The 27,160-nt window shown below is 59.3% G+C and overlaps 1 protein-coding gene across 1 annotated transcript in view; it reads right to left on the minus strand.

The window, feature by feature from the left end:
* PER2 (period circadian regulator 2) overlaps window positions 1-17,818 on the minus strand; it is a 38,885-nt gene extending 21,067 nt beyond the window's left edge. The window contains exons 1-6 of the mRNA XM_036255058.1: window positions 17,777-17,818; window positions 8,566-8,813; window positions 7,608-7,670; window positions 5,766-5,920; window positions 3,198-3,319; window positions 2,020-2,221 (exon numbers count right to left, since the gene is read on the minus strand). Coding sequence (XP_036110951.1) covers window positions 2,020-2,221; window positions 3,198-3,319; window positions 5,766-5,920; window positions 7,608-7,670; window positions 8,566-8,795 — 772 coding nt within the window. The 5' untranslated portion in view covers window positions 8,796-8,813; window positions 17,777-17,818. The remainder of the gene's footprint in view (window positions 1-2,019; window positions 2,222-3,197; window positions 3,320-5,765; window positions 5,921-7,607; window positions 7,671-8,565; window positions 8,814-17,776) is intronic.
* Window positions 17,819-27,160: the final 9,342 nt, after the last annotated feature.

Below are 27,160 nucleotides of genomic sequence, written 5' to 3' on the forward strand. Positions count from 1 at the left end.
CCTCCTGCACTGACTACGTGCAAAGCCTGGGCGGGTCCCGGGACAGCACCTGAGCCTTCCAGACTCAGCCCTGCAGTCACGCAGGAGGACACGGGCCCACGGGGTTACTGCAGGGGGGCACGGCACATGGATGAACTGCAGGGGGCACACGGGATAACTGCAGGGGGCACACGAGATAACTGCAGGGGGCACACGGGCACGCGGGATAACTGCAGGGGGCACACGGGCACGCGGGATAACTGCAGGGGGCACACGGGCACGCGGGATAACTGCAGGGGGCACACGGGCACGCGGGATAACAGCAGGAGGCACACGGGCACGCGGGATAACTGCAGGGGGCACACGGGCACGCGGGATAACTGCAGGGGGCACACGAGATAACTGCAGGGGGCACACGGGCACGCGGGATAACTGCAGGGAGGGACAGGCACGCGGGATAACTGCAGGGAGGAACGGGCACGCGGGATAACTGCAGGGAGGGACGGGCACGCGGGATAACTGCAGGGAGGGACGGGCACGCGGGATAACTGCAGGGAGGGACGGGCACGCGGGATAACTGCAGGGGGCACATGGGCACGCGGGATAACTGCAGGGGAGGGACGGGCACGCGGGATAACTGCAGGGAGGGACGGGCACGCGGGATAACTGCAGGGAGGGACGGGCACGCGGGATAACTGCAGGGAGGGACGGGCACGCGGGATAACTGCAGGGAGGGACGGGCACGCGGGATAACTGCAGGGAGGGACGGGCACGCGGGATAACTGCAGGGACGGGCACGCGGGATAACTGCAGGGAGGGACGGGCACGCGGGATAACTGCAGGGAGGGAGGGGCACGCGGGATAACTGCAGGGAGGGACGGGCACGCGGGATAACTGCAGGGAGGGAGGGGCACGCGGGATAACTGCAGGGGGCACACGGGCACGCGGGATAACTGCAGGGAGGGAGGGGCACGCGGGATAACTGCAGGGGGCACACGGGCACGCGGGATAACTGCAGGGAGGGAGGGGCACGCGGGATAACTGCAGGGAGGGACGGGCACGCGGGATAACTGCAGGGAGGGAGGGGCACGCGGGATAACTGCAGGGGGCACACGGGCACGCGGGATAACTGCAGGGGGCACATGGGCACGCGGGATAACTGCAGGGGAGGGACGGGCACGCGGGATAACTGCAGGGGGCACACGGGCACCGCGGGATAACTGCAGGGGAGGGACGGGCACGCGGGATAACTGCAGGGGGCACACCGGCACTCGGGATAACTGCAGGGGAGGGACGGGCACGCGGGATAACTGCAGGGGGCACACCGGCACTCGGGATAACTGCAGGGGGCACACGGGCACGCGGGATAACTGCAGGGAGGGACGGGCACGCGGGATAACTGCAGGGGGCACACCGGCACTCGGGATAACTGCAGGGGAGGGACGGGCACGCGGGATAACTGCAGGGGGCACACCGGCACTCGGGATAACTGCAGGGGGCACACGGGCACGCGGGATAACTGCAGTGGAGGGACGGGCACGCGGGATAACTGCAGGGGGCACACCGGCACTCGGGATAACTGCAGGGGGCACACGGGCACGCGGGATAACTGCAGGGGGCACATGGGCACGCGGGATAACTGCAGGGGAGGGACGGGCACGCGGGATAACTGCAGGGGGCACACCGGCACTTGGGATAACTGCAGGGGAGGGACGGGCACGCGGGGATAACTGCAGGGGGCACACGAGCACTTGGGATAACTGCAGGATTCCCTCCCTGATGCCCTGATGCCCTTGGTCCTCCCACAATCCGCAGACTCACTCCAGACCCCAGCTCCTTGGAAGGGCATTTCTAAATGCCTAACGTGTTAAAAGCCTCTGAGATGTCTTTCATCTCTGAAATTTCTGAAAAGACTGTTTTTCTCTCCAAATTTATTCTGAGTAAGTTCTGGTCTCTGGCCTTGGACCGAGGGCAGCCACGGCTGCGCGCCCCCCGCAGAGGTGAGGCGGGCAGATGCCCCCGGGGTGCCCGAGGCCTCACCTGCCCCGCTGCAGAGGCTCCAGGGCGGCAGCTTGCAAGGCGTGGTGGAGCTGTGGAACACGCTGACGTCGCGGGGCGCCAGGAACTCCACGAACTTGGCATCCTGAAAGGCGTCTTGCTTACAGTGGAAGATGGAAGCGACTTGGCTGGAGATGTACAAGATCTTCCCGGTGACCAGGGACACGGCCGCAGCAAACATGTCCTGGAAAGGGGGCACACGCTCAGGGGCGGACGGCAGAGGGGCTGAGCAAGAGGCACAGACTTGGGGCAGCTGTCAGGGGAGGCCTGGGACCCTGCCTCAGTCCTGACAGAATAACTCTACTCCCTCTCATATTATTGGGGTCCAAACAGGATGTTATTTGAAGAATCACATTGGGGTTCCACTGCCAAAAGGAGCCGAGGGGCGTGGAGTCCCGGGCACCTGGGCTGACTTGGGAGGTGGAAGGACCCTGCACAACTCTGTCTCTTAGGCTGGCATGTCCCCTCCTGGGGTCCTGGGAGCTGCCTGGCGGCTGCAGGGCCCTTGGGCTCAGGGCTGTGACGGGGTGCTGGAGGGAGGGGGAAGGAGGGGGAGCCCAGCTCTCTGAGAACGGGGGGCTCAGGGCCTGGCTGACCTGCGCCCCATCAGACCTCCAAGGGCCCTACCTTTCTGGGCGACTTAAAAATGCACCAGGTTTGGCCCTGGCCAGTTTGGGTCAGTGGTTAGAGCACTGGCCCACGGTCCAGAGAGACCTGGCTTCGGTTCCCGCTAAGGGCATGTATCTCAGTCGCAGTCTGTCTCGGCCCTGGTTGGGGTTGTGTGGGTGGCGGCCATTTGATGTGTCTCTCTCACATGGATGTTTCTCTCTCTTTCTTCCTCCTTCTCTCCCTCCCTCCCACTCTATCTGTAGATAAATGCAAAAAATATACATATATTTTTAAATGCATGAGCTTTGGAGTCTCACGAAGCCGCGTTAAATCCCAGGGCACCCCCTGACGAAGCCCTGGACGGTGAACGCTGCCGCGGCCCCGCGCTGGCCACGTGGGGTCCCTGTCCCAACGTGAGGTGCGGTGGAGCGGCCAGGAGAGCACAGGGAGGCACCTGCGCAGGACTCGACTTCTGAACCCCTGACTACGTTCTTTTCTTAAGGTCTGAACTCACTTCCCAAAACTCCACTCCGCTGCCTCGGGGCACTCACCGCGCTCTTCACGAGGAACTCGGAGGCGGCGCTGCGCACCTCCTCCACGGTGCAGGAGGGCACGTCGGCGCCGCAGCTGGGCTTCTCGCTGCACACGAGCAGCTGGTAGTACTCCTCGTGGGCTGTGGGAGACACCCGGGAACACTGCTGACCACCCTTCTAGGAAAAGGGGGCCAGGAGACTACCTTCCTGGATAGCAGATCACAGACAGGCGAAGGCAAAACTAACGGAAATCTGGGGGTTTCCCGAGAATCAGAAGGCCTGCGGTTGGTTGTAGGACTTTCTAGTGATAAAGACACATGATCTTAAATAACACAGCCACGGAGCTCCACCCGATGCTCTTTCCCCATAAGGTCGCTAATCACGACGCAGTGTCGCCATCTCCACGCAGGACGGTACTCCTGCTCTGCCTCCCCGGGTGGCCTCGGTCGGACACCCCGTCCAGGCAGAATCGACGGCTAAGGACACCGAGCACAAGAAAGAGCACGTGGAACAAACTGTCCCAAACAGACCTAAAAACAAGGGCCCTTGTCCTGGAACGTCCGGAATGGCCTTGGGGTGATGCAGCCACAGCTGTGGGGCTGGAGAGGGCCCCCCAAAGGCCCTCTTCCACACCTGGCACACACTGTCCCAGCCAGACGCACAGGACAAACCTTCCCACGAGTCATCCGAACATTAGAAAATGTGAACGCTGTTTGGAATGTGGCTTTGTGCCCTCATTGGTGACAGACTCTGGAGGTGACGGGACAGAATAAAGCCACTGTCTCATCTTCACCTCGGCCTTGGAGGTTTCTATTCTCACATGTGTTTCTGCTGCGCAGTGCCCACCGGGACCCCAGCGCACGGGCAAACAAATGAAGGGGGCACACATCTGCCCCAGCGACATGCGGACTTTCCCTCTGGCTCAAACAGCCAAGGACTCCTCCACGCAGGAGCCAGAGGTTTCTCCGCCATGACAAGGGTCCGCGAAGTGTCCACTGCTCTAAGACCGGGACCGCACACACGCACGATGGCCCCAAGACATCTGCAGTCTCTGAGGCACTGAGGGCGTTTCAAGAACTCTCAAGGTCCCGCCCCCATTCCCAGCAGCAGCCTGAGGCTGGGCTGAGCCGCCCTGACAGGTCCTGAGCACAGCGTCTGGAGACAGGCACCTGTGGTGCAGCTGGGGCTCAGGGCACAGGGCGTCTGCCCGGCGGGAGGTCCACGGCAGGAGCAAGTGGAGGGAGATGCTGAAGGGCAAGGTGCTGACTGAACGGCCATGTGTGAGCTCAATGTTGGAATTTGCAGTGTTTGTTCACAGGTTTCTGCATCTGTGACGCTTTCTGCAATGTATCCTCAGGCAAAAGCTTTCGGCTAGTCCACTGCCGGGTACTAGAAGCTGTCGCCTCTGCCACTTGATGATAAAATCCAAACCTGCCCACAGGTGGCTGGGGCGCTGGGTTTGGAGGTCTGTCACTGGGCACCTGTGACCAAAGGAGGCTCTGCCCCACCTGCCCTCCTGGCCCCGACGTCCACCACGGTCGTGCGCACATTTTAGATCAATGAGAACTGAAGAGCCCAAGGTCTTAAATAAAGAAGCAGAGCCCTGGCCGGTGTGGCTCAGAGGTTAGAGCGTCGGCCCGCGGGTAAGAGAGGCCAGGTTCGGTTCCTGCTAAGGGCGTGTACCTTGTTGCAGTTTGTCTCTGGCCCTGGCTGGGGTCGTGTGGGTGGCGGCCACTCGACGTGTCTCTCTCACATCGATGTTTCTCTCTCTCTCTCTTCCCCTCTCTCCCCCCAGCTCTATCTCAAGATAAAAACGTAAAAATGTCCTCAGGTGAGGATAAAGAAAAGCGCCGAGACGCTGCCTTCCAAGGGTGAGCTGTCGGTCCCATCCTGGAGCCCCTCTTGTTATCTTTCAGAGGGTGAGCCTCATGCACGCTGTGGGACGCTGCGCTTCCTTCCGTCCTGAGCTGCTGACTTCTCCAGGCTGCCGGCGGTCAACCCTCTGGCCAGAGCCTGGAAGATGCGCACCCTCCTCCCCACGACCTGACCCCAGCCCAGAGCACAGAACTTTTATGCTGGGACTAGGTTTCTGTTATTAGCTGGCTCTCTACCCGCTTTATTTTCTCCTCTAAAAGTCAAGTGCAATAGCCCTGGCCAGTTTGGCTCAGCGGTTAGAGCATTGGCCTGTGGTCCGGAGAGACCCGGGTTCGGTTCCCGCTAAGGGCACGTACTTCGGTTGCAGTTTGTCCCCGGCCCTGGATGGTCATGCGGGTGGCAGCCACTCGATGTGTCCCTTCACGTCGATGTTTCTCTCTCTCTCCCCCTTCCTCTCTCTCCCTCCCACTCTATCTGTACAAAAAATGGAAAAATATCCTCGGGTGAGGATAAAAAAAAAAAATAAATAAAAGTCAAGTGCAATAGACAACTTCCAGGGAACTGAGGTCTCCTGTCGCGGCAGCTCCACCAAACCCCGTTTCTCTCCTCTGTGTTGGGATTGCGTTTCGAAACCCAGACAGTCCACGCGGTCATGTGGGGGATGTGGAACCTAGTCCTACAGGTTGGAACAAACACGTGGGGCGAACCTACCTTTCACCTGCTTCACACTCCTCAGGGCATACTTCAAGGTGGCCAGCGTGCTGGCCTTGCCCTTGGCCTTCCTGTCGGCGGGCAGGTGGACCTTCAGCTCCTTGAGCGTTCGGATGAGCTCTCTGTGCGCGTCGGCTTTGGAGGACTGCTCGCTGCTGCGGAGTGAAGGACAGAGCGCTCACGTCAGCCCCCCAGGACCCAAAGGGGTGCAGGTCTGGTCGTGTCTCGACCAGGCACTGGGCCCTCTCGGTCTGCGGGTCTCGATGGAGCCCCACCCGTGTGAAAGGAACACAAAGGGAGCCACTGTGACGGAGCCGGAGACACGAGCCGGAGACGCCGTGCCCAGAACTGCCCTGCGGTCTTACAGCCCTCAGCGATGTAAGGCAGGCGACACCGCACCTGCAGAGCTGTTTACAAAGATGACAAGTGAGCAGGCACCCAGCTACCAGACCGGAAATTAAAGTGTTTGCAGTGAGCGCCACCATGTTACCTGCTCTGCCTCCCTTCTGCGATGTCCCTGTCCCCTGCCCCTTCACAGCAACCCTGGCCTTTGCCTCCGAGCTGAACACCATTTGGGTTTCTGCTTGAAGTGGTCCACCCTGAAAAGCTGTCTTTTTGTTTTTGTTTTTATCTCAAATAAATGCTTGCTGCCACTCAGCTTGGCCTTGTACCTCTAGGTTATCACCTACTGGAGGCCAGCAGCGCCCTCACCAGTTGTGACTGCCAACAATGTCTCTAGACATCGCACGTCTCTTGGGGGGTGAATCGCCTGTGGTTGAGAACTGCTGCTTTAACCCAAGCGACGGGGCCGGACATCCCTCCAGCCGGCTCTTCCCCCCAAGAGATGGCTGAGCTGGGCCTTGTCCGCGTCAGCCGGAACGGGGCCGCGTGTGGCTTGTCCGCGTCAGCCGGAACGGGGCCGCGCGTGGCCTTGTCCGCGTCAGCCGGAACGGGGCCGCGTGTGGCTTGTCCGCGTCAGCCGGAACGGGGCCGCGCGTGGCCTTGTCCGCGTCAGCCGGAACGGGGCCGCGTGTGGCTTGTCCGCGTCAGCCGGAACGGGGCCGCGTGTGGCTTGTCCGCGTCAGCCGGAACGGGGCCGCGTGTGGCTTGTCCGCGTCAGCCGGAACGGGGCCGCGTGTGGCTTGTCCGCGTCAGCCGGAACGGGGCCGCGTGTGGCTTGTCCGCGTCAGCCGGAACGGGGCCGCGTGTGGCTTGTCCGCGTCAGCCGGAACGGGGCCGCGTGTGGCTTGTCCGCGTCAGCCAGAACAGGGCCGCGTGATGAGGAGCAGGGACAGCAGGGCTTCCTGGGGCGTGCACGCGAATGAGGAGTGCGGGGAGACCCCCGAGAGGAAAGGAGGTTTATAGAAGGATCTTCGAACGTGGGCAGAGACGGGGAAGGCAGGGCAGGTGGCACCTGCTGAGGGAGCCCGTGTAGAGCAGAGGGTACAGAGAGGACGATGGACATCGGGCGTCTGAGCCGGCAAAGTGCCCCAGGCCCAGGACTGAGAGCGGCTGTTGCTCCAGCGGGATAGGAAATGTTCTGCGGACAGAACTCTAGGGCCACACTGGTCACAGATGCCCAAGCAGGCGAGGGAGCTCCAGACGCACACGGCTCAGGTGCAGACAAGGTCTGCGGGCGGAGCGGGAGTGACAGGCCCGAGCAGCGCCGGGCTCTGGGCAGCCCAGGGCAGTCGGTGTCTGGAAGGGCGAGGCTGGGCTCACAGCGCAGATGCACAGGTTCTAGCATAAGCTTAAAACAAGTCACATCACCCCCAAACCTAACCTCCAGTGACACACTTGGTTTCTCCAAAGACTAAGTCAAGGGGGTTCTGACCGGCTTACCTGCAGCCACTTGTAGACGGGTTGTGTTCAGACTTCGCCAACATCAGGCTATAGGCACTTGGACTATAAGGACAAGAAATAAAGACAGAACTCAGAGACCGTCCCATCCATGTCTCCCCATCCAATCAGCCACAACAGGCAGGATCACACACAGTAAGAAACACGAGGTTAAGGTGAACACAACACCTTCAGAGATCAGGAAAACTAAGTGTTGGGAGATGGAGACCCAATGCTCAAGGAACAAGTTCATTTAAAAACAAAAACAAGCCCGGCTGGTATGGCTCAGTGATTGAGTGTCAATACATGCACCAAGAGGTCACCAGTTCGATCCCTGGTCAGGACACATACCCAGGTTGTGGGCCCAATCCCCAGTAGGGGGCATGCAGGAGGTGGCCAGTCGATGTTCTCTCTCATCGATATTTCATATTTCTCTCTCTCTCTCTCTCTCTCTCTCTCTCTCTCTCCCTTCCTCTCTTTGTAAAATCAATAAAGAAAAACAAAAACAAAAACAAAAACAAAACAAAAGCAAAAAAAACATCGATGCGAGAGAGACGACACAACTGGTTGCCTCCTGCATGACCCTGACCAGGGCCGGGGACCAAACCGCAATGAAGGTACCAAGGTACATGCCCTTGACCAGAATCAAACCCGAGACTCCATGGGCTGATGCTCTAACCACTGAGCGGCTGGCCGGAGCAGGTCATTTTGTATGGAGCACGCCGCTGCAGGCGGGCCATCTGACACGTGGCCTCCTAAGGCCTCATTGTACACTCCTGGTCTGCTGGCAACGGCTCTTCAAAATGGACAGTGGCATCATTATAAGGAAGGACAGACTCTAGTAAATTTTGGTTATTCTAAGTTAAGATTTTCATCACGATTTAAAGATGGCAAAGCAATCACAACAGAAGCAGACCCTGAGAAGACAAACCAGGGCCTTGCCGGGCGGCCGGCTGCCCACCTGTCCCGAGTGGCGGGCGGCTCCCCCAGCATCCCCAGCTCCTTGCCGCTGTCGCCGCAGTCGCTGCCCTGTGAGTCTCGCCCTGTGGAGCAGTTCTCGTTGGTCTCATTTCCGCTTGAGCCACTGCTCATGTCGACATCCTCCTGGAGCGACACCCCCCTGGGCGTGGGCTCCACGGCTTCCTTGGAGGGGCTACTGGGCTTGGGGGCAAATCCAGCGAATTCATTCATGTTGGCTCCCAAGGAAAGCTGGCAAATGAGAGAGAGGCCGTCAGCCGGAAGGAGCGTGGGTGGTCACCGCAGCCACCGCGGGGCTGCTGGGCCGGGATCTTTCCCCACACCTGCTGAGTGAGCAGGTGGTAGTCAGGGCATCTCACGGGTATTCTCATCTGTTCTTAGTCACTGAGCTCCTGCCTGCCATGAATCAGGAAGGCGGCTGAACCAGGCAGCCACAGCCCTGGACATCGCCTTGCTGATGGCCTCGCTGGAAGGCGACAAGAGTGTTGATGGTCACCACCCAGCACGTGGGAACTTTGGGAAATACACAGATTCCCACTGAATGGCTGGCAGGCCTGGGCCCTGCTGCTCGTCTGGGATCTCTCCAGGTGATGCGGAGTGCAGCTGGGTCAAAGTTAGGAGACCCTGAAACCAGGCTGTGGGCAGGGGGACACCCTGAAACCAAGATGTGAATGGGGAGACCCTGAAACCAGGATGTGGATGGGGGAGACTCTGAAACCAGGATGTGGATGGGGGAGACCCTGAAACCAGGATGTGGATGGGGGAGACCCTGAAACCAGGATGCAGACAGGGGGACACCCTGAAACCAGGCTGCAGACAGGGGGACACCCTGAAACCAGGCTGCAGACAGGGGGACACCCTGAAACCAGGCTGCGGGCAGGGGGAGACCCTGAAACAAGGTGGTGAGCAGGGGCAACTTTGGGGAGCACACGGGTTCCGGGCACTGTAGCATTTCCAGAGCTTAACTGAGGCGGGTCTGAGGGGTGCAGAGTGGGGTGCGGAGGGGAGGGAGGTCAGTCCGGAGCTCACACTTGGTGCGTTTATCTGGGATCAGCAGGAGCCTCTGAGGCACCGTAAGGTCCAGACTGACGGCAGCTGGTTTGCATGTGGACAGGTCCCTGCTGCTGCGCTGAGTGCAGCCGTGGACTCGGTGTTAGGGGCTCGGTGGGTGGAGGGGCTGCAATTAGGGCTGGACCAGCCTAAGGCCTTCACCCTCATCCTGGAGAGAAGACGAGCAAGGACAGTGCACACGGGGGGGGGGGGGGGTCTGACTGAAGCCGAGGACAGGGAGGCACAGGTAAAGGAAGACGCAGGAAGGTGTCCCCCCTCCCCCGTCAAACAGGAAAGCAGACACCCCTCGAACCAGAGAGCACCGGATGAAGGCACCACACGAAAGGTGTGGTCAGGGAGAGAAACCACAAAAGCTGTGCAGTCTTGGGGTCTGCCAGGTGGGGGAGGGAAAAGCTGCCATCAGCGCCCCCTTCGGTTGGGGGCACAGGGCATAAGCCTGGCTCCTCTTTCCTCCTGAGCTCAAAGGTCAGGAAGTCAAAGGGGCGGGGACCTGATGACACAGTCCCCAAAGGCCAGCCTCAGACACCACGCAGGGAGGGAGATGTGGGGGGCCCAGGCGCAGTGCCTTCACAGACGGGACCCCTGGAAGGCAGACCGTGCCCACCGCTTCCACGTGCACGGGCAGGGGCTCCAGTTGATGTGGCGACTGCAGACGCCATGCTGAGGGCCTGGCACACCCTGTGTCAAGCGGCCCTCGTGGTCGCTGTTCACAATGCACACAGGACGCCCTTCTCTGGCCCGTCGCATGGATGAGAAGAGGTGGCGTCTTCCCGAGGCCACACAGCAGGTGGCAGTGCTGGGTTCCCAGGACAGGGCCCATGGGGAATCCCACCACACCACTCTGGAGAACAGCAGGTCTGTGTGGACCTCACCTTGCTCACGGGTGAATAAACAGACAAGCCGACAGGTGCCTTTGGAAGAGACCCAACAAACGCACGGCCCACGGCCCCGGGAGAGCACCCACTTCAGGGCGGCACCTGCCCTGGGCCACAAGTCAAAATCCAGCAAAGATGGATTCAGACAGTCATGAGGGATGAGCTGAAGCCACAGACCGAGCAGAGAACACCCGCTAGAACAGCAAACTACAAAGGTCGAGCTCCAAGTCAGGGGCGAAGACCACGGCTCAGCGACGGCAGGGCCGATATTAAAGCCTCGCGCTGACCTGCGGAAAACAGCTCGTTCCGGATAAGACGCCACAGAAGGGAACAGAAACCAGACTGAAAGACGCGTTTGAAAACCGTCCTGGCTGCAGAGGGCCGGGCGCCTGCGCACCGAAGGCCCCGGTACCAGGCAGGACGAAGCGCAGGTGCCCAGGCCCAGCTCCCTCGCTGGAAGTGGTGTTCTCAGGGGGAGAGGAAGTGCTGCTGCACCCACAGGAAGAACGGCTGGGTCACCTGCGAGGACGGGGCCACGCTGGCCAGCCGGAGAGCTCGCTGTCACACGTTTCCAGAAGGGAGCCTGCACGGAGCTCTGAGCGGAGAAGCCACAGTCAAACGGGGGGCTCAGCCACAGGGCACCTGCCCACTCCGGTGTTGGCTGCAGCTTACCAACTCCCCGAATCCCAGAGAAGCAAAAATGCCTGGGTCCCAGTGAGAGGCAGGAACAAAACAGGCAAGTCTACGATTGTCTTTATATAGTTTTATTTAATTGGTTTTTTTTTTTTTTTTAGAGAGAGAGGAAGGGAGAGATAGAAACAGTGATGTGAGAGAGACACATCGATCGGCTGCCTCCTGCACGCCCCCTACTGGGGATCGAGCCTGAGACCAGGGCATGTGCCCTGACTGGACATCGAACCAGGACTTCTCAGTCCATGGGATGACAGTCCACTGAGCCACACTGGCTGGGCTGCTCTTTGGTCTTTTAAAACATTTCATGGATGTTGCAACAAATTCACGAAATAATGAAAGTGCTCACTCTGGGGAGGGGCAAGAACCAGACCAAGAACAGGCTATTCCCACAAAGGGAGGGCCTACAATCTCTGAACTTCCTTGGCGATCAGAAGGGAGGTGTCAGCATCCTGGCTGGTCACCTCGTCCCCCACAGCTGCCCTGGCCAGGCGCCAGCCTCAACTTCCAAACTCGACCCCCCGACCTGGCCCTGGCCCCACCATCCACAGGGCATTGAGAGAGGTCCTCTCTCCCCCAGCCTCCGAGGAGGGCCTCCCAGCTGCCTCCTGTCATCTGCTGTGGTCGCCCGGGGCCACCCGCTCCTCCTCATGCCCACAGAGCTCGCCCTGCACCAAGGGCTCGGCCTTCTCCCCACCAGGAGGCATCCTGCCCACTTTCTCCCCCCACTGCACTGACGTTGCCTGGTTGGAGCTCCGAGCTGTTCCCTGTTGCACCCCAGGGCCTGGCACTCACCGTAGAAGACAAACCAGGAAGGCCGCACTAGGGCACAATGGGCACCTGTCAGAAAGGGGGAGCAGCCACTGATGTGGGAAAATGCTGGGGCATCAACAAGCACGCCAGGGAACAACGAAGTGACAGACAGTACTCATGCAGGGCTCATGCCGGAATGTGCCAGTGCCGTGCCAGACGACGTCCGTAACCAGCCCGCTCTTCCTGCACACAGCGCGGGGGCTGGCGTGAGCACGGCGCAGGCCGACATCCTTCCTGCCCCAGGAGCTTGCATTCTAGTGGGGAGACAGATCAGCACGGGCACGTACAGGAGGCTGATGCTCAGGGCTGAGGAGCGCGGGGCCGCCAGGTGTGCAGGCTCAGGCCCATGTCTGGGTGACAGGGGATGTTTGACCTCATACCTGAGCCCTGGTGCGTGGTGCAATTCTGACCCCTCGGCCTCGCTCCCCCAAGCCTGCAGCCCCTTGCTCCCCCTGGCCGCTGCTGGGCACACATCGCATGGTCGTCCTGGTCCTCGGGCCACCAGGAGTCTCTGGCTCCGCCACGTATGGCCTCGGATGGAGTGCCACACCACGGGGTAGGTCCTTGCTTCACCAGCTGCTGCCAAAGGGCCTGGTGAGGCCACTGGACCCGAGGGCAATCACACTCCCTGGGTGAGCTTTGACCTTGGGGGACAGGTCAGCAGAGGTAGTCAGTGGATAAGTCCTCTCTCCATCCCTCCCTTGAGCGGACTGTTCTGAAACTTTCCTTTTCTTTCTGTTTTTGGACAGTCTTGCTGCTGAGGTCTCCAGGGCTGACTGGCCTGCAGGTGTCTGTGCAGCAGGCCTCATCACAAGGCATCGTCTGCTGAGGTCTCCAGGGCTGACTGGCCTGCAGGTGTCTGTGCAGCAGGCCTCATCACAAGGCATCGTCTGCTGAGGTCTCCAGGGCTGACTGGCCTGCAGGTGTCTGTGCAGCAGGCCTCATCACAAGGCATCGTCGGGTGTGCGCGTCCCCGCCTTCGTCTCTTCACCGCCCCCTCACTGCCGCTGCTCTGGGGCTGCACCTCCCAGTAAAGAGTAGCCCTCAGCCCAGACATAGCTTTTAAAAAACCTGATCAAAGACAGACTGCACAGAGTGAGAGTGGGCCAGCTGGATGCTGGAGGAAGAACATTCTAAGCAGGGGCAGCAAGTGCAAAGGTCCTGAGGCAGGGAGTGAAGAAGATGGCCGAGTCTGGAGCAGAGAGGGCAGGCAAGAGGAGGGTGATATCAGGTCAGAGCAGATCTGCCCCTCAGGGGGCAGCCGGGGCTCTGGCTTCACTCCGAGTGAGACAGGAACTGCTGGAGGGTCTGTGCAAGAGCCGACTCACTTTTACAGGCTTGCGGGTGGGGGCAAGGTGGAGGTGAGATCTCTCACGAGGCTCTGGCATGGTTCAGCAGAGCTGCCAAGGGGCTGCCCACACCCTCCCGGACACCGCCCATGGCACCTGCAGGCCCCCCCCCAACGCCCCCGAAAAGCAGCTAGTCCTTTCTGCTGAGTGAGCCCTGCAGGCTGAGTGCTTACGTGCAGCCCCTGGATGGAGGGGCTTCGGCGGGTCCCCCACATCCCAACCGTGTGCTTTTAGGCAAGTTCCTGAGCTCCCGGGCCTGTTCCCTCATCTGTCAGAGGGGGCAACGCAGCCCCTGCCTCCTCCTGGCGGCTGGGAGGGTGACATGACACAGCTACGCAAGGTGTCTGGGACGCAGTCAGGGTCCAACACAGGCCAGCTTTCGTCATCACTGCCAATCACCACAGGACCACAGACACGACAACACAGGTGACTTTTTAAAAGGAGATTATTTCATCGCCGAGAGGGGCCTCTGGCTCGTGTGCTAAGGACTGAGAGCCCAGCTGGCCGCGCCCAGGCATGAGGCACCCTGGGCAAGGAGCGCCGCCGACCACGCTCCAGCGCGTCCGGCCTCCCTGAGCCCGCCGGCGCTCCTGGCCCCCGGGCGCCTGTGCGAGGAGAGTGCGCTGAGCAGGAGTCACAAGGTTACTTAGGTGGCGGACAATCTTTCCACACAGAGGTCCAGCAAGCACACAGAGATGTGAACAGCACGCCAGACCGACCGGCCCAAACGTCACTGTCCCAGACCCTGCGGGCTCAGCGCTGCTGCTCCGACAGGCCGACCACACACTGCCAAGCTGGCAGGACCAGTGTGCCGGCAAAGCAGACTGCCCCTGCCCCCCACAGACGTGTACAGAGCACCCGCCCCTGCCAGCACTGCCTGAGCCCTGCAAAGCCCTGGGGAACCCTGGGGGCAGTGCCCAGGGTCCAGGTGCCAGGGCCCGGGAAGGAAAGGAGAGCTGGGGCTGCCGGGGAAGCTGGGGTGCACCTCTGGGCATGGGCCTGCACATCTGCCCCTCAACGTCCCTTTGTTGCCCCTTCACAGATGTCCACACACTGGCTGTCCCTGGAGAACAGTCGGACCCAAGGGAAGGAGCTAAGCTGGGCCTGGACCGGGTCACGGGATGTACCTCTGGTAGCAAGGGCCGCCTCCACGGGACGGAGGGCCGTTAGAAAGAGCAGTCTGCAATGAGATCACAGTCGGGCCGGTTTCATAATACGGGAGGGAGAGTGGGAAGAGGTGGGGTGGAAGGAGGGGGCCAAGAGCTGAAACTCCTTGAAGCTGGCTGGTGGGTTCATGAGGATTCATTACACAGTCCTCTCTACCGTCACACATATTCAGGGTTTCCATAATAAATAGTAAGAAAAGGGGGGGGGATAAAGCACACCCTTGGCCTCAGCTCCACCCCCATGGCCACCCCAGGACAGGCAAATGCTGTGCTCGTTCAACTGCTGTGAGCCTAAGGGGGGTTCATTTCCTTGTGGGAATCAGGATTGGTGCAATCACTAAGGCAACTGACTTTTTGAAACGGAAGTATAAACACATGCAGAGAGTCCCAAATCATAAGGTCACAGCTTGATGTATGTCCACAAACTGAGCACCCGTGTCCCAGCCCCCCAGAGACCCCTGGTGACCGCCGCCAGCCCTCACAGGCTGGCCAATCCCGCCCCGTCTTCGCACCTTATGTAACAGGTCTCAGCCGCGCTCCGCCAGGCGGTGTTTTACAACCCGCACTCGGCACGCGGTCGCTTCTTCCTGGTAGGAGCCAAGTCCCCGGCCGGCCTGCTGTAATCTGAAGAAAATGTTTGTCCTGCTGAACAAACACCGCGCTCTCCATGGCAACAGCTGGGTAACGGAGGAAAATGCGACTGCGGCCAGGCCAGCAGTCCAGATACGGAGGGGAAGGAGGCTGGGGACAGGCACGTCCCGGCCTCACTAGACCCCAGCTCTCTGAGCTCTGCCTGGTGACGCCTCCAACACGGAGCAGCACAGATTTAAACGCGACAACGCAAACATGCCAGCTTCCCGCTGCAGCACTCAGGAGCAAGCTACCCTGTGCCTGTGAACACGAAGTGGCCTATTCCTCTCTGCCACCACAGGAAGGAGAGAGCCGGGGACCCTCCAGGACTTCAAGGGCTGGCACCCACTCCATCTTCAGACCTGCCAGCAGCTTGACCCCTGCCCATGACCAGTGACCGCTCACCTGGCCACTTACTGCTTTTGATTTACACTAGACTTGGAAATCCAGTAACAAGCATAAAGAGTTGACAGAGATCCCTGTCTGGACCTGGAGGTCCCCCACTGGGTCCACAGGTGAGCCAGCTTCTGCAAGGGAGGGACCCAGAGCGTCTGCATAGCTTTGGGGTTCCATGTTTCTAGTGGGTTTTGCCAAAGACATAGTGTTCGGCGTCACTGTTTCTTTTGACTAAGTGCTGAGAGGTTCTGCCAGCCACTCAATGACCCGACAGAGCCTGTGGCTTGCTGAGGCCCGCTGAAGTTACATCATCGTTTAAACACAGAGACACGCCTGCCAGGATTTTTCTGAAAGTTAAGTGTGAGCACTAGAAATAGTACAAATGAAAGGAACCTTTCCGATTTCCTTCTAAACAGGCAGATGCGCCTCACAGGGGACGTGCTCACAGAGTACTCTTCTGTGGCCTGAAAGCCACAATATGTCAAGGATCTGTGTAGGTGACCGGGGAGTCATCCCTGGAGTCACAGGAATCCCCAAACCTAGGGATTGAAACAGGCCTCCAAGACAGCCTAACCTGAGCCTCTCTTACAGGTAAGGAAACTGAGGCCCAGAGGGGGAGCTGAGTCACCCAGCAGTAGCTGGCAGCAGCCCCACCCCCAACTCAGCCTCCACCCTCCAGCCTCCACAGAAAGCCGGGGCTCCGTTAGTGCTGCACCAGTGAATCACACCAGGAGGATGGTGACAGATAACTGTGAACACCCACAGCGCCATCCCTCTGTAGGCCTATCACGCAGCTTCCACCTAAACGGAGTCCCTTTCCCATTTTACCCAACTACCTTATAGAAGGGGATTCGTCTTGTGTTTAAAAACGCAATGGCCAATTAACCTTCGGTAGAGTCCTATTCCCGCCTCAGTCAAATCCAGCCTGGGACCGGGAACCCTGGGCAGGGGTAGGGGCATCTCCCGTTTGCAGCCAGGGAAAAGGCAGCAGTCCTGCTGGGTCAGTTGGTGGAGGTGAGAGGTACTCGTGGGGGCTTCTGCCAATGCTGCTAGAGTTCTTAGCATTTCAGGGAGCTGAGACCCCTCCTCCCAAATTCCAGCCCACTGAGGAGTTGGCACCCAATTTCGTGGCACCTCCAAAGCTCACCTGACCCAGATTAACACCTTCAGGATGATGGAAAGACTCTGCAAACACCAAGCTTGGGCTGTCCCCGCCATGGTGTGCTCCCAGCAGGTATCTGGGGCTCAGTGTCCTCATCTGCCAAGCTAAGGGGTTACCCTGGATGGTTTCCAGGGTACCTGCTGGCTCTGTTGTTCTTTGAGTATGAATCAGCTTCCCAAACTGGTCTCTTTGCGTAGGTTACAGAAACCGTGGCAACCGAGTTGTCATCCCTTACCCTGGCCTTCCTGGAGAGCTTAGCAGGCTGCCACCTGCCCCCTGGTCTATGTCCAGGATTGGCAGCCCAGGGACACCCCAGAAGGATGGTGTGATTGCTGTGGCACAAAGTGGGACACCCCCCCTTCTACCCAACCTGGGGGGAGAGAATAAAAACAGGAAGTCCAGGGTGGGCATAGGGGGGGAACAGGAGGAGAAGCCCTCCTGCCCACTGGGTTCCCAGGCCTTCCTGTCTCTGCTCACCCTCCACTCCGGGGGACCCATGGGCTGTGCAGGTAGAGCTCTTAGACCAGCGCCCACCAGTGGCCCTTCCCTAGCTGGACACTTGGCTCTGTGGCCTCAGAGCAGGCGGCCAGCTCCCCACCGGCCCCTTGCTGTCCCGAGACAGTGCACGGACCCTTGGTTGCCGTTAGCTTTCCCAGCCCTCCCCCTCTGGGCGAGGGGCGGGGGTTCTTAAAGAAAATGCTCCGGAGGACAGTCCGGCGTGGTGGCCAGAGCAGCTCCGTGGCGTCAGGCAAGTTGCCTAACCTCTCTGAACCCCATTTCTCATCCGCAAACTGGGGATAACAGGACCCACTCCCCGGGCCGGTTCCAAGCCGGGAAGGAATCAAGGGGCCCAGGAAGCTCCGGGACCGCGCCTCCGCGGGTGGCAGAATCGCCGCGGTGGTGCGCAGGCCGCCCGCCGGGACCCCAGGGCCGCCCGCCCGAGGCCTCGCCGGCCGGGCGGCCGTTACGTAACCAGCGAGCCGGCGTCCGGACGGCCGCGGGCGCCCTAGCCTGGCGCCGGTCCGCCCCGCCGCGCACTCACCGCGGGGCCGCGTCCTCGCCCGTCCGCCGGCCCGTCCGCGTCCGTCCGCCGACCCCGCGCCGTGGTCGCAGCCGCCGAGAGCAGCGCGTAGTGAGCAGCGCGTAGCCGCAGCGCAGCCCGCCTCCGCCGCCGCCGCCGACTTGCCGCTGTCACATAGTGGAAAACGTGACCGCGCGCGCCGCGCCCGCCCCCGGCGCCCTCCATTGGCCGCGATGCCACCTCATTTGAATACCAGGGGGCCGGGCCTGCGAATTCCGCGCGTCTATTGGCTGCGGTGCCCGTCGCTCTCTTTACATAAGACGCACATGGAACTCCATGTTCACCGCGTCGGTTCTTCAATGAAGACGCGGCGCGCTCCTGCCCCCCTCCTCGTCCTCCCGAGTGGTCGCTTCCACTTCCGGCCTCTGCTCCTTCCATTCAAAACAGCTCGCGTTCCCCGGCTCGGGAAGAGCGGAGTGGCGCGTACCACTGCGGGGCGGGGGGCGGGGACCGGCTCCTGGCACCTCGGTCTCACCGGCGCGGCAGAGAATCCGGGCTGAAGCCCTGGCCCCGGGAAGCTGCCACCTTCGGCGACAGGCCAGAGGCACGTCCCCAGCGAACACGGCCGCGGGAAACTCCCCGTGGACATCTTTCATTCACACGTTCGCACTCATTGACTCACTCTCACGCATTCCCCGCGAGGCGCGGAACTCCCTGGGGACCCACGCCTGCCGCCCTGCAGGAGCTCCGGGGCACGCCCACCCGGGCCACCCGGGGAACACTCGTCCCAGGGCTTCCAGGACCGGCCGCTTCCAAGACGCCTGTCCTAGTTTTGAGACCATGCATCTCGATTTTCGGTGCAGGAAGCAGGATCATTTTTACTACGGGAGGTACGAGTGAAACGCACGCTGTCATCCCTGCCCCACGTCATTAGAGCCCGGCTTGTGCAATCAAATTCCGACCGGGGCGCTGTGGATGTAAAGTGACCAGCGCGGGAATTAACCCCCCAAAGCTCCGAGAGCGAGGCAGCAGCGCTTGGACAGTGAGTGAGAAACAACGGCTTTGGAAGGAAGGCATAAGCCGAGACACAGCGCCGAGCCCCGGAGCACCTGGGCTAGGCCGTTTGTTCTTTTTTTATTTTTATTTTTATTTTTTTTATCCTCCCCGAGGACATTTTTTCCATTTTTTTGTTCAGGTAGAGTGGGAGGGAGAGAGAGAGAGAAACATCGATGTGAAAGGGACACATCGAGTGGCTGCCACCCGCACGACCAACCAGGGCCGGGGACAAACTGCAACCGAGGTACATGCCCTTAGCGGGAACCGAACCCGGGTCTCTTGGGACCGCAGGCTGATGCTCTAACCGCTGAGCCAAACCGGCCAGGGCGGCCGTTTGTTCTTTAAACAGTGTTTGGGCGTCTTAAGCCCCTAGCCTTCTGTCTAAAGGGTCAGGAGAGCCCTGGCCGGTTTGGCTCAGGGGTTACTGCGTCGGGGACCAAAGAGTCACGGGTTCGATTCCGGTCAAGGGCGCCTACCTCGGTTGCGGTTCGTCCCGGCCCTGGTTGGGTCATGCAGGAAGCAACCAATCCATGGGGCTCTATCACATTGATGTTTCTTTCTGTCTTTCTCTCTCTCCCACTCTAGCTAATGATAAATAGAAAAATATCCTCGGGTGAGGAATTAAAAAAATAAAACTAAAATAACGTGTCAGGAGAGAGCCTGGGGACTTGCTTGTAGGACATGGCACAGCATGTAGGTTCCATGGCAGCTGGGCTGCAGCAGGCTCTGAAAAGCAGGGTGTGAGGGGGGAGGCGAGGCTGTCAGGGCTGGGCAGGGCTAAGGGGCACTCCCTGGCCAAGAAGCTGGGACCTGCAGCATCTCCCCCGTGTGCCCCATCTCCTTCCAGAACTCTCCTGCAGACCAGGGATGGAAGGGAAGAGTTCTGATCTGATAGCTGCCAGTTCCTGAAGCCAAACCCCCATTCAGGAATTCTTACCACTTCTTTCCCTCTCCTTGACAAGGTGTGCATGCAACTTGGTCAGACACAGATGCTAACTAGGGCAAATACCAAGTTCATTGGGACAAGCCTTCTCACACAGGCTCCGGGAGTCCCGCTGTGGGGCTCACACTCCACTGTGAGACTGTCTCCTCCTGTTTCTCCAAAATTGACACCTGGACACAATCCCTGCCCCACACTCCTAACACACTCACACACACACACCAAGCAAATCCAGGCCCAGCTGCATGGACACACCCACAGGCCCTTTTGTTTCTTCACGGTCATTGACGTCAATGGTGAGCTCCATTGTTCGGGAAACAAGTGTAAACAGACAGCTCATCCACGTCCAGAGACGCTCCTGCTGCTCAACTTTCCTTGGTCTTGCTCCATATTCAGCCTGCAGCCTAAAGTCACATTTCCTCCCTAAATGTAGCCTTTTCTATTTTGATATTAGAAATTAGATGTGGTGGGCTTCTAGAACTCTTCAGAATCTCATCTATGTTCGGTGTTCTCGCAACTAGTTTCTTCATTCTTAATTATTGGAAACGCTCGTTCACGGCAAAGGTCGTTGTTGATGCCTGGGTTTTGGGGGATGTAAACACGCATCTCGCTGGATCCTTTGCTTGTCACGAGTTTGCCGTGTGGGAGCGATGAGGCAGGTCCGAGACAGTTTGGGGAAAACAGGACAGAGTGGGCAGAAGCCTCCACTCCAGCTCCAACAGAAGCACGCTGCGAGGTGCAGCCCCCCAGGACCGGGACAAGTCCATGGGTGCCATTCTCACTGAATAAGGTGTGTGCAGGGGAGGGGCATTCAGGTTGGGGCTGGGATGAACCCTTTCCTGCTCCGCCTACACTGACCTGGAAATGTTTTGGGGTGAGCTGTCACCTCTAGCACAGAACTCTTGGCCAGGCTAATTGCTGTTGGCACCGGCAGAGGCAGGCTGGCAAGAAGGAAGCCTGGGGGTGGGGTGGTGAGCGAGGTCCCCAGCTGCCTGAGGAATGCTGTTCTGGAAGGAGCTGGGCCCTGGTCTCAGCCTTCACCCCACCTCCCAGCCAAAGGCTGCCCTGCCCCAGGCCCAGCACCCTACTTCCTCCAGGCCTGGCCTAAGCTGGCCCTGCCCACCCAGGCCTGGGCCCTGCCTGTCGGGTCCCTCCGCACCTGGGTCTCCTTGCCCTTGCCAGGCCACTCCGCTGGCTCTCATTGGCTTATATGGTCAGCCAGCTGTTTCCTGGGCAACCACCATAGGACAGACATTGTGCCGGCCACTGCTTCCTCTTGTGATCACAGGGTTTGTGGGTCAGCAAGCGGGGACGCAGGCTGGGAAGGCAAAGGACAGGGGGCTGGGGAGAGAATTCTATCTGTAAACACGGAGGGACCAGCATGTCCTCTCTAAGGAGGTGGATGGGACACTGTCAATCTTTCTGGTCCACCAGTGACAGAGCCCCCCTTCCTGGGTCCAGGGACGTTGGTGATGAGAATGCCTGACCCTGATCCTTACTCGCCAGCCCCCCTCATGCTGGTGCGGGTACACAGCTGCTCAACCCACCTGCTGGAGGCTGGGGACAGTGACAACTCCTGGCAGGGACACCCTCAGGCGGCGGGCCCACAGGCAAGGGCAGCTGTGTCCAGGGGCTGCAGACACCGGTGAGACAAGGCCCACCTGCCCCCCGTGTTCAGGGAGGCCCTGACCCAGGCAGCACCCAGAGAGCTGGTGCATCTGCCGGGAGGTGGTCTGTGGACCAGTACAGAGAAGGTATCTTTGTTGGGTACCAGCCACCTGCTGAGAAGGGAATGTTTTTTATTTTTGTTAATTCTCACCCGAGGGTATTTTTCCATTGATTTTTTGATAGAATGGAAGGGAAGGAGGGAGAGACCCAGAGCGAGAGAGCAAGAGAGAGAGAGAAACATCAATGTGAGAGAGACACATTGATCAATTGACTCCCGCATGACGCCAACCAGGGCTGGGGATTGCACCTGCAACCCACATACATGCCCTTGATGGGAAATAGAACCCGTGACCCTTTGGTCCTTGGGCCGACACTCTAATTGCTGAGCCAAACCAGCCAGGGCAGGGGGTTTTGTTTTTTTAAACTAAATTCAGATTCAGGGAAGGCAGTTCTTTGTTTGGGGGAGACATGTTGGTGTTGTGTGGTCTTAGGTCTCCCCAGGAGGTCATAGGTTGAAGCATCGGCACTGAGCAGCCTCCATTGTCACCCCCCCAACACACACACAAGGAGAAGACACTCTAAAGGGAACTGAGCATGTGTTTGCGGTGCTGCTTAGCCACCTCCACGTTGTCCTTTTGTGAAAGACGCCCTGGACTTCACAGTACGATGGCCCAGCCTCGACCTCCAGGTGTGGAGTAGAGGTGGTGAGCGCGGACCCCCTTGCCCTGCCCGGTCTGAGGGAGGAAGTGCTCAAAACGTCATCACGAATATGATGCCAGCCTCAGGAGCTTCCCTTCCATTCCATCTAAAAATCAGTGGGCCCTGGCCGGTTTGGCTCAGCGGTTAGAGCATCAGCCAGCGGTTCGGAGAGACCCGGGTTCAGTTCCCGCTAAGGGCGCGCACCTCGGTTGCATTTTGTCCCCGGCCCTGGTTGGTCATGCGGGTGGCAGCCACTCGATGTGTCCCTTTTATGTCGATGTTTCTCTCTCTCTCTCTCTCTCTCTCCCTCCCACTCTATCTGAACCAAAAATGGGGAAAAAAAAGTCCTTGGGTGAGGATAAAAATAAATAAATAAAAATCAATGGAAAAATAACCTCAGGTGAGAATTAACAAAAATAAAAAACAACCCCTTCTTCATGACTGTCCTTTGTCACAGAGAGACGGTTTCTTTCTGTGACAGTTTACCGAGGCCTTTTTATAAAATCACACATTGGTGCGATGGGCTTTTAACCCACGGTAATTACTATTTTAAAATATTTCCCCCAAATAATTCATCTCTGTTTTGCAGACCTGCCAATGGTTTCAACCGCACAGCTTCGTCTCCACTCTACAGCACTCTGTGCACACTTGCTTGGTCGTGATGGTGTCTTAAAGAATGCGTTTAAAAATTAGTGCCTCCTGTATGTGGTCGGTTTCCTCTTGGCTGCTATAGAAACCCAGTGATTAAAGGTGTACCCAACCGACTTCTCTTAAGATCAGTTTTCTAAATAAAAGGCATGATTTGAACTGAGGCCGAAAAGCTGTTTGTGACCGTGTCGCTTGATAAAGGGTTAAACCTCAAACTTCCTGGGCACGAGGCCATCAAACAAAAACCCAAGGCTTTGCCCTGGCCGGTTTGGCTCAGTGGTAAGAGCGTCAGCCTGCAGACCGAAGGGTCACAGGTTCAATTTCCATGTCAAGGGCATGTATCTGGGTTGCAGGTTCGAGCCCGGGCCCAGGTTGGGGTCATGTGGGAGGCTACCAATCGATGTGTCTCTCACATTGATGTTCTGCCCCCCTCCCCTTTCCTCTCTTCCCCTCTCTCTAAAAACCAATGGAAAAATATCCTCGGGTGAGGGTTAATAGCAACAAGAAAAAAACAAAACCAAGGCTTTAACCGAGAAAGCTGCACCCCTTGGTGAGGAAGAGGGGTGGCGGCGGGTGGGTTGAGTTGGGGTCAGATCTTTGCCCTGAGACTTGAGGATCAGCTACTCTGGTCTCTGGAGGCCTGAGCCCCTTCCCAGAGTTTTTGGGCCACCATCTCCCTCAGTCTCCTGGTGGGCAAGGAAAGGCAGCTTGCCAACAAGCCCCCCATGTCTAAGGTGATGCCACACATCCACCGTGACCCCCATGTCCGAGGTGACCCCCATGTCTGAGGTGATCCCTTGTCTGAGTTGACCCCATGTCTGAGGTGACCCCATGTCCGAGGTGACCCCATGTCTGAGGTGACCCCCATGTCCGAGGTGACCCCATGTTCGAGGTGACACTTTGTCCAGAGGTCAGAGGAGGTCTCATGAGTCGGTGTGTTGTCCAGCTTGTCTTTGGCACATGGCAGACCCCTGCAGTCTGCTGCCCTGGCACAGTCTGCCTGGTGTGTGTCCCCAAGGCTGCCACCTCGGCTTCATTCTGCCAGTATTGCTGGTGCTGGTGCTCAGAGTGCACCCCAGCTGGCACCCCTCAACTCTGGATGTCCTGGGGCCGTGTCAGGAAGTGGGGACCGACAAGGCCCCTCCCTGTCAGGGTGTCTGGGCCTTCAGAAGCCGAGGCTCATGGGTGGGCACAGACCTCAGCGTGCCCCTCACCTGGGTGAGCTGTGGTCTACCAGGAGCGCACCAGGCATCGCGCTGAGCACTTTCACGACTTCCCTTATTTAACCCTCACAGTCTGCAGGGCCGTGTCCGGGTCCCCTGCCCCTCTATACAGACACCCTGATGTCACAGTGCAGTGCGGCATCGGGTGGGACTGTGCCTGTCGTCCAGGGGAGACAACCTTTGTCTGCAGAAGGATCCGGTGGCCGCCCTCCCTGCCCCACCCCTGTAGAGCCTGGGAATGAGGTGACCAGAGTCCAAACTCCAACGCCTCTCTTGTCCCCGGAACATTCCCCTCCCCCCAAGTTTCCCTCTGTGATGTGTGTGGCTGGCCAGGTGCCCTGCACCCTCCTAAGTGCCCTTCAAATGCACAGAGGCGCACAGGGGCCCGGCCGGGGTGCAGTCCCTCTTGTGGACCCCCGCTGGTGCATGGGGCTCGGGTGCCCCTGCTGGGTGACAGGCCCCCGGCCTGCGGGAGCCTTCGCCCACGTTCCCGCGTGTTTCCTGCCACGTTGGCCCTGCTCACTGCTCCTCCTCGGGGCCCAAGACGGGAAAATGTCCCCAGACCAAAGCTTTTTTTAAAAACAGAATTTAGCTTTTTTTTTTTTTTTTTTAAGTTTGGGAATAGGGCCTCAACATTAGTTTATTTATTCATTTTTAGATGGAGTGGAAGGGAGGGAGAGAAAGAGAGAGAGGAGGGAGGGGGAGAGAGAGAGAGAAACATCGATGTGAGAAAGACACATCAATTGGCTATTTCCCGCATGACCCCGACTGGGACCGGGGAGTGAACCTGCAACCCAGGTATGTGCCCTTGACTGGGAATCGAACCCAAGATCCTTTGGTCTGCGGGCTGACACTAACCGTGGAGCCAAACCAGACAGGGCAGAATTTAGCTGTTTATTGAATGTGTTACAAATGAGGTTGAGCCCTGGCCGGTTTGGCTCAGCGGTTAGAGCATCTGCCTGTGGTCCAGAGAGACCCGGGTTCAGTTCCCGCTAAGGGCACATATCTTGGTTGCAGTTTGTCGCTGGTCCTGGTTGGGTTGTGCGGGTGGCAACCACTCCATGTGTCCGTTTCATGTCAATGTTTTTCTCTCTCTCCCTCCTACTCTATCTGAACAAAAAATGGAAAAGTGTCCTCGGGTGAGGATAAAAACAAAACACAAAAACCAAATGAGGTTGAGTCAAAAAGCCCAAAGCCCACACCATCATCACAGGCCTCAGGTTCGGCTTTCTCTGCCTGCCCCCCTCTCCTCCACTGGGCACCGGAGGGGGCGGGGCCTCCTGCTGGGGCGGGGCCACCAGCCCTGCAGGGCCCACAGGCTCCCCACGTCCACATGGGCCAGAGCCCAGCAAACAAGCCTGGCCAGAAAGGCTCGACATTTGCTCCGGATGCTGTAATGAGGGCGTTGATCTTCTCGGTCACTGTCGCCGGCACCCATCGTGGTGCGGGACCAGGGCCGAGGAGACGCCCGGGAGCTCCGAGAGACCGTGGTGTGGGCGAGTCGCCGGAAGAAGTGAGGGCCTCAGGCCAGCGCAGCCTTAGCCTCCTCCGGAGGACTGAGCACCACACCAGCAGCTGGGGAAGGGGCCACCCCAAAACCTCTAGGAAGCAGCAAAGGGGTTTGACCGGACCTGTGTCTGGTGGGAGGCATCCCCTCTGGGGTGGTGACAGGTCACCTGGCTGAGTTGCAAAGGCAGGAGCCCAGGTACCTGTGGACTGCAGTAGGCTTGGGGCACACGATGGTCCCACTGTGGAAGAGACTTGGGGAGAAAAGCAGCAGACTGAGTCCTAAGAGGGAGGAGGAGGGAAAATAGTAAAACCCACCCCACAGCGCTCGGAAGCTGCTGCCCTGAGTCTTAGAGGGACCACCTGTAAGTGCGAGTCGAGGGGTGCACGGAGGAGAGGTGGGCCCCCCATGGTATTGCCACACCAGCGCCCCGGACTCTCAGAAAGCCTGCCCGTTTGTCTGCACAACAAGAGGCAACATTTGTGCTGCTGAGCCAAGCAAATGGCAGGTGGGGGGCCACCCCGGACCCCGACTGCAAGATCAGTAGTCTGGACCGGCTGGCGTTCCTGCCCGAGTCTTGGGGTGGGTGCTCAGGGGGATTCAGCAGATATACCCTGGTGGGTTCCCTGAGACCTTGAGCATGAACCAGGACACCACTGAGGCTATGGGCACCCTGAGCGCGCTTGTGGGGACCCAGAGGACTCCTGAAACATGCTCTGACTCAGAAGGCGCTGCGCGGTTTCACGTTGGTGGAGCCTCCAGGGCAGCAGTGTCCTTGGCGTTGCTCCTCCGGGCTGGAGGCCCTCGGGGGTGGACCAGTCTTTCCCAACCTCTGCCTGAGTCACGAGAGAGGAGCAAAGACGGGGAGCCCAGCCCCCTCCCAAACTGCGTGAACAAAGGGCATCGGGAGACTGGCGACCAAGAAGCAGGACAAAGGGCCGGTGGCGACAGTTGCGGGCCTGCTGGAGGGGAGCGTGTGGAGGAGGGGGGCGATGTGAAGGAAGCCTGGCACCGGGGCTTCCTGAGACACGGGAGCCTGCCACCTCACCTCTGTGGCCACCCTGCCCACTTCTCGTCCCCCTAAGGACTCGGGAGCTGAAGCCCGAGAGCTGGCAGCCCTGGTCCTCACAGCAGCGAGTGGATTCCTGAGGGGGCCTGTGGCTCTCGGGTCCTCATCCAGCCGTCCCTTCACCCTGATGGAACCTTCAAACCAACAGAATGAGGCCTGTCCCCGCTCTTCCCTCCTGGGGAACCACAGTTGGTGTGTTCCAGTCCACATATGCTGAAAACAGAGGGCTCCCGGACAGGCCGGTGGCTGTGGCTGTCATTAATGCTGGCGGGTCCTTCCCACACCCCTCCGTGGGCACGGAGCAGACCTCATACTGAACCAGAGGGAGGCAGGAGAGAGCCAGCCAATCCCTGCCCTTTGCCCTCCAGCGGGTAAAAGCCCAAGGCCTGGTTTTCCACGCAGCCAGTCCAGAGGCGCCCCAGCGGGGTGAGCACACGAGCCGATGAAGGTCTGCTTTGTCCCATCAGGCTCGTGGGGAGGCGGTGTCAGCACCGAAAGGCCTCCTGTCCTGTGTTCTCCCCTTTGCCCCCACTCTCGCTGCCTGGGAGGGCACCTCCCGAAAAAGCAGGCTGGCGTCTGGGGCGCCCACACTGAG

Source organism: Molossus molossus, unplaced genomic scaffold, assembly GCF_014108415.1.
Source record: "Molossus molossus isolate mMolMol1 unplaced genomic scaffold, mMolMol1.p scaffold_m16_p_11, whole genome shotgun sequence".
NCBI lineage: Eukaryota > Metazoa > Chordata > Mammalia > Chiroptera > Molossidae > Molossus > Molossus molossus.